Here is an 11,839-nt window from a genome sequence, read left to right on the forward strand (position 1 = left end):
ATTAAAGAGAAGAATAAATTTATAAAGACAAAGGGAAGCCCGGATATAGCAAATAATTATAATTGAAATGCATGACAAAAATTGGATGAAAATAGGTAAATAAATATCAAAGATTTTCATAATCTTTTGTTCAATAAGTAATGCTCATTGATAGCTTGCAGGTAAAAAAAAAAAAAAATGATAGCTTGCAGGCATAGATAAACATTCTCATAGTCTTAAACCTTAAATGCTCCTTATTGTTTAATCATAACAAAGTTTGAACAATGCTTGTAAGATCCCTAAGGCCTATATAATTGATATAATGATTGAAATCCACCAATTTAGAGGAAATCATAAATTTTCCTTCTACTTTTTCATTCACAAATTTTATAGCATTGAAATCTCTCTTGACCAACCATAGATAGGAGAAAGAAGAACAAGTTCCTTTAAATGATTTCTAAGAGCTTACCTATTCATGGCAATGTAGAGTCAGTCATACATAATTGTAGTAAGGCCTTACTCGGCATCGTTTCTATTTCCTTGCTCGGATCCATGCCAATGGGTCCATTCACCTCGACACTCTTCGCCTCATTCTTATTCAAGGGCATGTTGTCCTTCTCCTCCTCACCTTCCACTAACTTAAATCTACGGAGAAGAACATTCCTCAACTACCTGCTGCTAGTATCAACATATTTGGAATGACTTAGATCGATCATTTTAAGCTTGCTAGCAACGAAAACATTAGGAAAAAAGAAAGGAGCCCATCAACAACAGCAGCACCCCTTACTGCTATTTATAGCTATATATAATGCAAGGCTCAAATCAATCTTATAATGAGAATTTTTTTTTTTTTTGAGAATTTTGAAGTATGGTCCACTCATCGAGACAACAATAATTATAAGACATTAATTGTTATTTACTCTCTCTTTTGTCATTTTTATATTTACTATGCAATAACTAAATCTTTAACTCACATAAAAATATCATTAAATTTAATACTTAAAAATGAATTATATATTTGTTTTTATATATATTTTAATATAACTGAGACATTATATTTGACATCAGTGGTAGTACCTATAGGCTATAGCCACGTTCTAATAGATTTAAAATTAGTGCTGTCAATATTTGACACGACACAAAACTAGTGAAACTTTACAACTGGGCGAGGCCCCGTGGTTTTTTCCCTTTTTTGGTTTTCCACGTAAAAACCTTGGTGTTCACTTTCTCTTTTCTGTTTGTGTGCGAAATACTCGTGCAACGCTAGGACGCGAATTTACAAACTCTACCGCCGCGTATATTCTCGCACGCAACAAGAGTAATATATTTGATATTAAAATTGTATATGAGTGGTAGGCATGTAATATTAATATTTTGGGTGTTAGATATGTAATTAAATAACATGAAATAAAGTGGTATGTATGTAAATTTCCCATTTATAGCAGCATTAGATCCCCGATAATTAGTGTAATTAGATCATTGTTATTGGTGGAGATGTTATACCAAAAAGTTTTACTATGAAACTTTTTAATTTCAATGAATTTTCAAAATTGAAAAGATTTAAATAAATTAAAAAATATCTTTAAGCAATGCTGATTATTTAGAAATGATCATAGGACTATATCGAAAATGTAAGAATTATAAAAAAAAAAAATTGTTGGATGATTTGTGATAGAATAATTTTGATTAATTACATTATTTTCTTCATAATTCTTGAAAATACTTGAGCAATTAAGAATAGCTTCTCCATAACCTCTGTTTAGAGTAATTATAATTACAATGTCATTTCCTTGCATTTTGATAAATAAGGATATCAGCCCTATCCTTTTAAACTAATTCTCAATTAATAATATATTCAATCTATTATTTCAAGTTCAAAAGTCCAGATAATTTTTTTTTTCTTTTTAAATATAAAATCTAGAATATTAGTATTCATAGAACTTATGGGTTATTCTAGTAATATATATTCCAAATGAAAGCAAAGTGAATATATTCCGTTTAGGAATGTGAAGAAAACAAGATTAACAAGCAATCTATTTAAGTGATCTCAAAAAAATCCTTTACTTTTAGTACGGGAAGGGTAGGGGGTTAATGCTTGACACGACCCAAAAAAGCGAACTGAAAAAATTGATTTTGAGTCGACCCGTTTAACAAATAAACCGGGTTTTGGTTCTAATTCCTGATATGTTTGAAAAGTTAGATGATGTCTGGGTAAATTTTTTAACCCAAAAAGACCGGTGTGTAACCCCACTAATCCTGCAACCCGCTTACCGCAGTCCTCCCCGCACCGCATCATGCTCACGGCTCACATGCGGCTTGTCTCACTCTCCCCCCCTGCTCGCACTGGCAGCTTCGTGTCCCCGCTTGAAGCCTCTGCCTTCGCCGCTCGAGGCCTCACACTCACCCTCTTGCCCTGCGGCCCGTGCTTGATGCTTGCTAGCCTTGCCTACTCTACTCGCCCAGTTCAACGTGTCTGGTTGGGTTGACCTGGGTTTGGGGGCAGGTTGAGTGGGTTCATATTTTTATCATGTTTGTGTAATTTGGTCAGTTTTGAGTTGGATCCAAATATGACCTGAAAATTTATTTTTACGCTCCTAAGAAAGGTTGAAGAAGAAAATTTATGCTAAAGTGCCATGCTTCCCTAGATCTATGGCTCATGATTTCGATAACTAAAAAAATTTTGATTGGGAGGGTGTGTTCTTCCATGACTAAGACATTTCTTGATTCTTCATTGATCTGTGAATGCATTTGGTTAATGGTCTGAAAAAGCTTATTTTTCAATCTCAGTACTTGTCCAAGGCATGTCGTGGTTATCCATTATTCTCTGGTGCCATGCTTTCTCCAATGGCCTATTTACATGCTTAAAGGAATTTGATCTTCTTATTTGATGTAAAACTATGAGGAGAGCTCCTTGCACGCCATGCATCTTAGTTTTATTTGAAACTTCCATGATTTCATATAAGGCAAACTTCAATTCAGAGTAGAGTTTCAATGATCCATCCAAACAACTAAAATTGAAATATACCTTAATAAGTTTTTGTGCCTACATAATAAAGTAGCAGCACATCATTATTAACTAAAGTCTATTTTAAGAATAATATTTTAATAATTCTGATGGAACTGCTAAACTCAATTGCAGGAAAAATTATTCTCAGCAATATTCCGGACGCCGTCTGGAGATAATCAAAATGCCTCACATCATTTTTTTTGCTCGACATCGATGCTCGACAGTAATCGATACCGAATAAAATAACATATTCATTGATCTCTAAACCATATGTTATTGTCACAGAATTAAATCCCAGACAAATTTATTTCATTTGGTACAGCAGATAGCTGTGCCCAATGCCCCACCTAAGCAGAAAGAAAGTACTGCAGGAACATAGATTTTGTCAGATTACTCTTGAAACAGTCGCAGTAGCAATAACAATAATAAAGACAAAAAGAATTTTCTGTTTGATAGCAAATCTTACCAAACAAAATGTACAATATGACAATGTCTTGTCACCTAATTAAGCTATGGCACTCTCCTACTTTCCATCTTTTTATATCTATATTCCCATTTCCCATCAAATGGTTACAACATTGCTGAGTTTGAGCTGGAGTTTCAAGTTATTTTTAGGTCGTTTAATAAGACATTTGTGCAAAGAAAGAGATGCATGCACATAACTATGTGCCCAGCTAACCAAATAATTGCCCTATCATTGAAGGCGGTGTCGTACACAGCTCACTTTGACCTGTTGGTTGAGAGCTTAAGCTTTCAACTAAGAGGTCTTGGGTTCAAGTCTTTGTGTATGTGTTGTGTGTGTGAGTTTGCCTTAAATGACCTAAATGTCCCAAAAAAAAAAATTGACGGTGTCGACATACAAATTGTTATTAACAAGTCAATTAATAACCTGATTAACACATCAATCAGGTTGTTTAATTAACTTAATGATAAGCATCGTGCTATTTAGATTTAGAGTTCGTTTGGGACAATTTTTTTTACTGCTGCTTAAATCAATTTTTTAGTTTAATATTTAAAAATTTTGTACTATAAAGTTGCTTTATGAAAAAATAAAAAAGCCGTCCCAAACCGAGCCTTAGTTTGAGATGATTTTCTTATTGCTTCTTAAACCATTTTTTTAATACGAAAAATTTTCACTAAAAAGCTGCTTTGTAAAACAATAAGAAAGCTATTCCAAACGAAGTCTTAGGCTTTGCTTGGGACGACTTTTTTACTGCATCTTAAAGCAGCTTTTGAGTATATAAATTTTAACTTTTGTACAAACAAACTGTTTTAAAAAACAGTAAGAAAGTTGTCCCAAACAAAATCGTAGTTATTCAAATTTAAGTTTCATTTAGGACAACTTTATTATTTTTTTTCAAAATATTTTTATGCTAAGAAGTTGCTTTATAAAGCAATATGAAAGAGCTTCCATAAATATTAATTTATCTTCGTGACTCCCAATCATTTACTTGGATCACAACACTGGATTTTGTGGTTGTGGTTGCGTTTGCTTATTTGATAATGATGAAATTAAATAGTTCAAATCCTGTGCCTGTCTTCAATTAAATAGGAATGAATATGACTCCTCAACTATTATTAATGCTGGCCTACAGCTGCTATTATAGTATAAAATTTTCATAAAAATATTATTAAACTTTTTACACGAGGGCGTAATGCTTCTGATAAATTAATTAATAGCAAAAAATTATTTTTTTTTTAAGATCCTCATGCAATGTTTTTTATTTTAATGGACTCATGTGATGGTTTTAACGGTAATTTAGTTGAATATTATTTATATATTAATATCATTACAAATGGAATGCATTCGATTTAATGGTCTCACTTAAAAAAAATGGAAAAGTATATATGTAAAATGATTATTGGTGATAAGTTTTTAAATTATCATTATATATTTAATATAAGATAATTTTTTGATTAAATACTCTCAATTTGATCAGAAATATTGATATTCCTTAAGAAAATTCATTTTGATCGGTACTAATCTTGATGTAATATTTATATTAGAAACTTTTAGAAATAAATTTAGAATCAATAATCGTAGTTCAGTTTCAGCAAACTTATATTCAAATTGGGTATCTTGGAAAGATAAATCCAATGACACTAAGGTTAACCAATTCGACCTATGTGAGCCCAAATCAAGCACCTGAATGATAGTAAAGAAGTATAATTAGTTAAAAAGCGATGCTAGGGCACCGTCTCCGTCTCGGCGCCGCTGGGGCTTTGCCCTAGCTTTCTTGGGCTGGGATCTTGGCTTCGGTTTGCTGATCTCCAGGGAGTTTCTCTTTGTTTGCCTTCTTCATTTTCTGCCTTCGATTTTTTTTCTTTTCATTATGGTGGCTAGTCGTGTTTGTGATCCCGGTTTTTTGGATGGATCCTTCAAATCGCGCTCTTTTGTTGAAGCTTTATCTGGTTCTTCAGTTTCAGTTGATTTTCCTGAGTTAAGAAAGGGCTTTTGTCATGGCTTACCCTCTTTATGGATATCGGAGGAAGAAATTTTAGCTATGTCTGTTCCTTTTCAATTTGCTCTTGTTGGTTTCTTTCCTACGCACCGTCCGTCTCTAGATGCAACACGAAAAAAAAAATTTCAGCTTGAAACTAAATGCTGAATTCTCTGTAACTGTTCTGGATCAATCTCATATTCTTATTAAGCTTTCTAATGATTTGGATTATAGTAGAGTGTTCTGCCATAGATCTTATATGGTTAATAACTGCTTTTTGAAACTTACTAAATGGTCGCCGGATCTTGATGTCGGGGTTGAGTCTCCGGTAATTCCTATTTGGGTGGCCTTTCCCAATCTGCGACCTCACCTTTTTGCGCCTTGTATCCTCCATGCCTTGGCTTCGATGTTTGGCCGTCCGTTAAAAGTTGATAATTCAACCTCTGTCGGGTCTAAACCTTCCGTGGCGAGGGTCCTGGTAGAGCTTGACATTACTAAGGAACTTCCTGATAAAATTTGGCTTGGTTCGGAGATTTCTGGGTATGTTCAACTGGTTCGTTTTGAGGACGTGCCTGCTTATTGTATTTTGTGTAAACGGCTTGGTCATTTCAAGGGGGAATGTGGTAATTTTTCTGCCATTTTGAATGGTCCTCAATCTCGTGAGAATGCGGTTAAGCCTGTAAATAATTCGAACATTGGTGTCAATTCTTTGGTCGTTGAAGAGGCGCAGGTTGCGGAAATTCCTTGTGATCTTGGGGATCGGCCGCTGCCTGTGTGCGGAATTTCTGAGATTATGGAGTCTTTGGTTACTTCTAACCCGTCTGTCATTATGCCCACCATGAATGTGGTTGAGTTGGTTAATGTTGCGAATGATATGCCTGGTGGTCGTGTTGGTAACTTCTCTGTCTTATCCCCCGATGCAGCTCCTTTTGTACATCCGGTTGTGTCCGATGTTAGAGACCCTGTTTCTCCGACGGTGGTGCCGGAGGTGGCTTCTGGTGCGATGAATGTGGTGAATTCGGATGGCTCGCTAGTTTTGGGTGTTGTGAACTCTAATGGGGGTGTTCAAGTTTTAAAGGTTGCAGAGGGTGGTTCAGATGGTTTTATGCCTGTTGCGGTGGTGCCGGTTGAAATTGAGAAGGAGGTTCCGTCTCTGGGAGAGGAAGTTATTTTGATTTCCAAAGATTTAGTTGTGGTTCCTGTAAGTGAGGTTGATTCCCAAGTGATGGCTAATTGTGTGGGTAATTCCTCTGGTTTGGATATTAGCTAGGAATCAGAGTAATTGGTTGGTTGATTCGTCGGATGTTGAATAGGAGTCGGAGAATCTTGAGTCCGACCATGATTTTTCTTTTGTGCGTACTGCAAATGTTCGCACTCGTGGAAAATTTTGGGGAAGAGGTCGACGCAAAAGATGAACCTTCTTTAAATTATTTTGTTTCTTCTTGCTATTCCTGCTCGGGTTTTGTCGGATTTTCTGTTCAATTTGCTGCTACGTGAGGCAAAGAGCAATGATGTGGTTAGGGCTCGCGTCCCGGACGTTTTTGCTGGTGGCAACCGTAGGTGTGGATTTTCGGGTGGGACGCTATCTTGCACCTTTCTGGAGAGTCCGTGCGTGACGTCCTGGACGTTGAAAGCTTTGACTAATTCCTGAGCTCGCTCTTAGTTTCTAATTCTCTCTGTTGTTCAGTCTTTTTTTCTGGTAGCTTTTCTTTTTATGCTATTGTAACAGTGGTTTTTGGTTTATTAATATAATTTCTTTAAAAAAAAAAAGAAAAAAGAAAAAAAAAAGCACCTGAATGATAGTAAAAAAATTTGGCATATTAATTGGAGGATTAAACGATCTCATAATGTCGAGGACGACATTTTTTTTGAAGTTGGGGAGATTCAGTCTTTTTTTCTGGTAGCTTTTCTTTTTATGCTATTGTAACAGTGGTTTTTGGTTTATTAATATAATTTCTTTAAAAAAAAAAGAAAAAAGAAAAAAAAAAGCACCTGAATGATAGTAAAAAAATTTGGCATATTAATTGGAGGATTAAACGATCTCCGAAGATTGCATGCGTATAGTCAAAATGAGTGGCTTGATGAGACGAATCTAATGACCCAATGTAATATCAAAAATCTGCTCCAGGATCGTCCAGGACGATCTGGATCGTCCTGGGACGATCAGTGGAAAGTTTGCTCCAGATTTTGCCCAGTTTTTTTTAAATATTGAATACAAAATTTATAATCAAAAGATTCGATATAAGCTGCTCGATGGAGTATTATAAAATTTTGCTTAAAATTTTTAAAATGCCCACTCTTAAAGCACTATAAATAGACCTTCATTTTCTACTTGAAAGGGGACCCAAATTTAGTAAGAGAGAGAGAGAGAGCGAGCTTGGAGATTTGAAGAAATCTAGAGCTATACTTGACGTTCGATGCTATATATGAACTAACTACTATTATTTGACCACCATCAATTGATTATCATTATTTGACCACCATCTCTAGATCATCATCACATAACTGTCATTATCTGAACTCCATTGCTCAATCACAGTCATCAAACCACATTCGCTGTCCGACTGTTATTGTCTAATCATGATCACTTGAATAACATCATCTAATTATTAATCTCTATCATTCTTCATCTTATTTATAGCAATAAAAATTTGTAATCGTATCCTCTTTGATTGAGGGGAGAGAAGAATCCTTCAACGATCATCTACATATTAGATCATTTTATCTAGGTCAGGCTTGTGATTTTTTTTTTCTCTTTGTGGATTTTTATGTAAAAATTTAGATCTTATGTATTCTTTTTTATTATCCCAATATGTTGGATGTTTATGAAAAGCTAAAATCTAAAAATTCAATCTCTATTGCTTGACTTTTCTAATATATAACAGTAATTAAAATTAGTGATCAATGATTCTTTTGTGCCGTGATGCCAACACATTTTTAACAAAATCTCTCTTTAAACACATAGGTACCTGAAACATTGCTCAATTAAAATATGAACTATACATCATTTACCAAATTATTATTCAAAGACATCATGCACCACATTAGACAAGTGACATAGCATTACAAAATAGGTATCTTTCAATCAAACCTACCTACAAATTTTCAAAAGAAAAACATCTTGTTTAGATACATTTGGATAGGCAATAATTAATCACCCAGGCTTCATTTGTGACAACTTTTTTGTTGCTTTCTAAAACAGCTAGTACAAAAAATCTTTTTTAAATTTTTTGTATGAAAAAGCTGTTTTTTGAATCAATACGGAAGCTGTCCCAAATGAAAGCTTCGTTTGGGACAGCTTTCTTACCGCTTCTTAATATAAATTTTATTATTTTGTACTAAAAAGTTGCTTTAAAAAGCGGTAAGAAAGTTATCCCAAACAAAGCCGATTTAGCCGAAGGCTCAAACAAATCACAAAATTATCTCTATTAATTCGTTGATTAATTAACATAATACAAAGAATCTATAACACTAATGTGAATGCTCAATATTCCTCATTATCATCAAACCAAATTGCTGACATGACCTGATTGAACATCTAACTTCTAGCTAGCAATTTAATAAAATAAATTAAAAAGCTAATCATATAATGTGCCATAACTTTTATTATGTCGGCAAAAAATAAAGTCACCTGAGACAACCTGTCCAAATTTCTCTTCTGCTACAAGAAGAACAAAAAAAGCTAAATCGAATTAAAGAAAAATAAAGAAAGTTATATCTCCCTTGGATCAACAAAAAGCTCCGGCGGCGCCGTCGCCTTCGCCCACTCCGGCACCGCCCCCTGAGACCCCCCTTCGCCCCCCAACGCCTTAATGCACCATAAATCCTCCGAGCTGAAGATCCACTTCCAATGCGGCACATGTTTCCTCAGTTCATCGTTCCCTCCCAACTCAGCAACTATCATCTCGCTATCCTTCACCTTCACAGCCATATTGTGCACAAAATTACACAAAACCTCCATCATCAACCCCGCATGCGGCCCCTCGCCATGTAAACCGTACAAAAAATAAAATCCAAAAACTGAAAATAGAGCAGGTACTGCACGAATTTTAAAGCAAGGGAGAAGTACTGATTCCATTAGCTTGGAAAGCTTGGCCAAAGCAACGAAATACCATGGCACTCTTCCTAACCTCAGCTTGAACACCTCGCAGCTGTTCCAGACGCTGAGCACAGCCCAGCTCTTCGCCGTCGGCCAGCTCTCGTCTTTCCGGCAGGCGACGAATGTTCCTAAGCTGAGATTGTTTTTGAGAATACTGTCTATGTCGAGGGGGAAGAACTCGGCTGAACATCGCATTTGTTTATTGTAGAGAGAGGTCGCTTCGTCGACGGAGAGATTGATTACTGTTACATTGGATGGGATGGGGATCGGTCGCCGGCTGACTGTGTTGACGAGGATGACCGGTTGTCGGAATTTGATGTAGTTGAGCTTGTTGGTGAAGAGGTTGATGGAAGGGAGGTTGGTTTTCTGGGTGGCCATGTAAGCGAACTCGACGGAGTTAGAAGAGAACCATTTTTCGATGGCACCGACGAGGAGAAAGGCGATGCCTCTACGACGATGCGAAGGGGAAACTCGGAGGCCGAGAATGTAGCCGACGGTAGCCTGGGAGGTGCCAACAATGACTGTTTTGATTGAGCCACGGATAACTCCCACAATCTTGGAGCCTAGCTCAGCAACCTGTGTTGATATGCAGGTGGTGGCTCATGAGCAAGAGAAGAAGATGTGATGAGCGTAAAAAGTAGTATAATATTGATATCTAACCGTTATGTTAAATTTTAATGGCGAAGACTGTATATCTTCATTAAATTAGCCTCAATAATTTAAGCCTTTGACGTTCCAACGTTTTTGGAATATTTTTTTTTTAACTATAAAACGTTTTCTAATGATTTATAGGATATCTCTTCGAATATTATTTTGTAAGGATAATATAAACTTTGTTGAAAATCTTTAGAGGTAGCAGTCGAATGAAGAAAAAAGGACTACAAAAGATTCTTTAAAGGATATATTGTTTTGTGCTGACGTCGAACACAATTCTACCTTCGGATATCAATCAAAATTGAGCCACGTCAGCGATACCAAATCTCGGTACCAACACTCAGTACCGTGGTACCGAGGGATACCGAGCTGCGGGCCTATATAACCGGACGGGTTCCACAATAATTTTTTCCTTTAAAGATATCATCTGAAGGTACGATGTTACTGTTTTTACCTCCCATCATTCTTGTATTTTCACTTAATGTTTTTTTTTTAAATTTACTAAGTTAGAGTTTTGCTGTAAAAATATATTATAGTTAAGCAGAAAAATGTTTGTTTTTCTCTGTAAAATGTAATAAGGAAAATCATTTACCATATTTTCTCTCCATAATGATATTCTTAATTAAATTTAGCTGATTAATTAATTATGCGTAATGAAAGTACTTCAAGAATAAATATCTTATACACTGAGCTAAATTTTATTCAGAATATGCAGATCTTTCATATGTTAATGGTTATATATAAATACCAGCATCTGATAAGCGGGGCTGTTGCGAACTCTGCAGAGAGGGTCTCCCATGGTGACCGTGACAAGTGGCGAGCCAACCTCACAGCTTACGTCGAGTTCCTCGACCGCTTGGCGGTCTCTGTCCCAGTCGAAGCAGCGGATGGTCACCGGCGACATAGGAAAGGAAGAGAAAGAAGAACTCGAGCGCTACTGATCAAGTAGTTAATGAAACAGTGATTTGAATGGATGTCAGGGCGGCGAAGGAGGAAGAAGTAAATATGATTGCGTAGGGATGGCGTTGAGCTTGCCGACTGTGGAGAGCAACATCAGAGGGAACGGAGAAGAAGAAGAAGATGAAGATGATGACGACGAAAGGAAAAAAGGAAGGAGCTTTCTAGTTGTAGGAATGAAGAAAAGATTGGTGGGATAAAGATAAATTTACTTTGTAATGAGGAGTCTATTGGTCTGTCATTTGGCCTGCTGCTGCCACTTGTCAGCATTGGCTTCTGGTTTTGTTTGATTCAATGATTGTATATAGTAATAACATTTATTAAATACAGTATTTTTTGTTCGATGTTACGTTATACATTGTAATATTATCAATGGATGATTAATGGTCTAAATGTTACAGTACTTTGTTTTTGTAGCCATTTGTTTTGACAGCTATATGCCCATCGGCTGATTATTTCTAAGGAAATAATGGAAGAATTTGGGGCTTTGCCTCCATTGGTTCAGCTCATTAGTAGTAAAATATTAATAAATTTTATTTAACGGTTAAATTTTTATATGGTTAAAGTTAGAGCCTAAGCAAATCATGTCGAGCTGAGTATATCATGAATTGACTTGACTTGGTCATATTATATATGAGTTGTTCATGTTCAGTTTAAACACGAGAGGAGCTTTTAATTAAATGTATGTGATAATAATACTGG

General features: G+C 35.8%; 1 protein-coding gene across 1 annotated transcript; it reads right to left on the reverse strand.

Moving 5' to 3' along the window:
- Positions 1-9,033: 9,033 nt before the first annotated feature.
- Positions 9,034-11,474, reverse strand: LOC110107922 (probable N-acetyltransferase HLS1-like). The gene is made up of 2 exons (XM_020838370.2): positions 10,929-11,474; positions 9,034-10,102 (listed from the first exon to the last, which is right to left on the reverse strand). Exons 1-2 carry the CDS (start codon positions 11,082-11,084, stop codon positions 9,140-9,142), a joined length of 1,119 nt encoding a protein of 372 aa, XP_020694029.1. The 5' UTR covers positions 11,085-11,474; the 3' UTR covers positions 9,034-9,139.
- Between the last annotated feature and the right edge of the window lie 365 nt (positions 11,475-11,839).

Source organism: Dendrobium catenatum, unplaced genomic scaffold (genome assembly GCF_001605985.2).
Source record: "Dendrobium catenatum unplaced genomic scaffold, ASM160598v2 fragScaff_scaffold_615, whole genome shotgun sequence".
Classification (NCBI taxonomy): Eukaryota; Viridiplantae; Streptophyta; class Magnoliopsida; order Asparagales; family Orchidaceae; genus Dendrobium; species Dendrobium catenatum.

Excerpts from the sequence above, each read along its gene's own strand:
- LOC110107922 (XM_020838370.2), bottom strand. The coding sequence starts at position 11,084 with ATGTCGCCGGTGACCATCCGCTGCTTCGACTGGGACAGAGACCGCCAA. Across the intron at positions 10,103-10,928 it reads GCCCCGCTTATCAGATGCTG|GTTGCTGAGCTAGGCTCCAA; the intron begins GTATTTATATAT and ends ATATCAACACAG.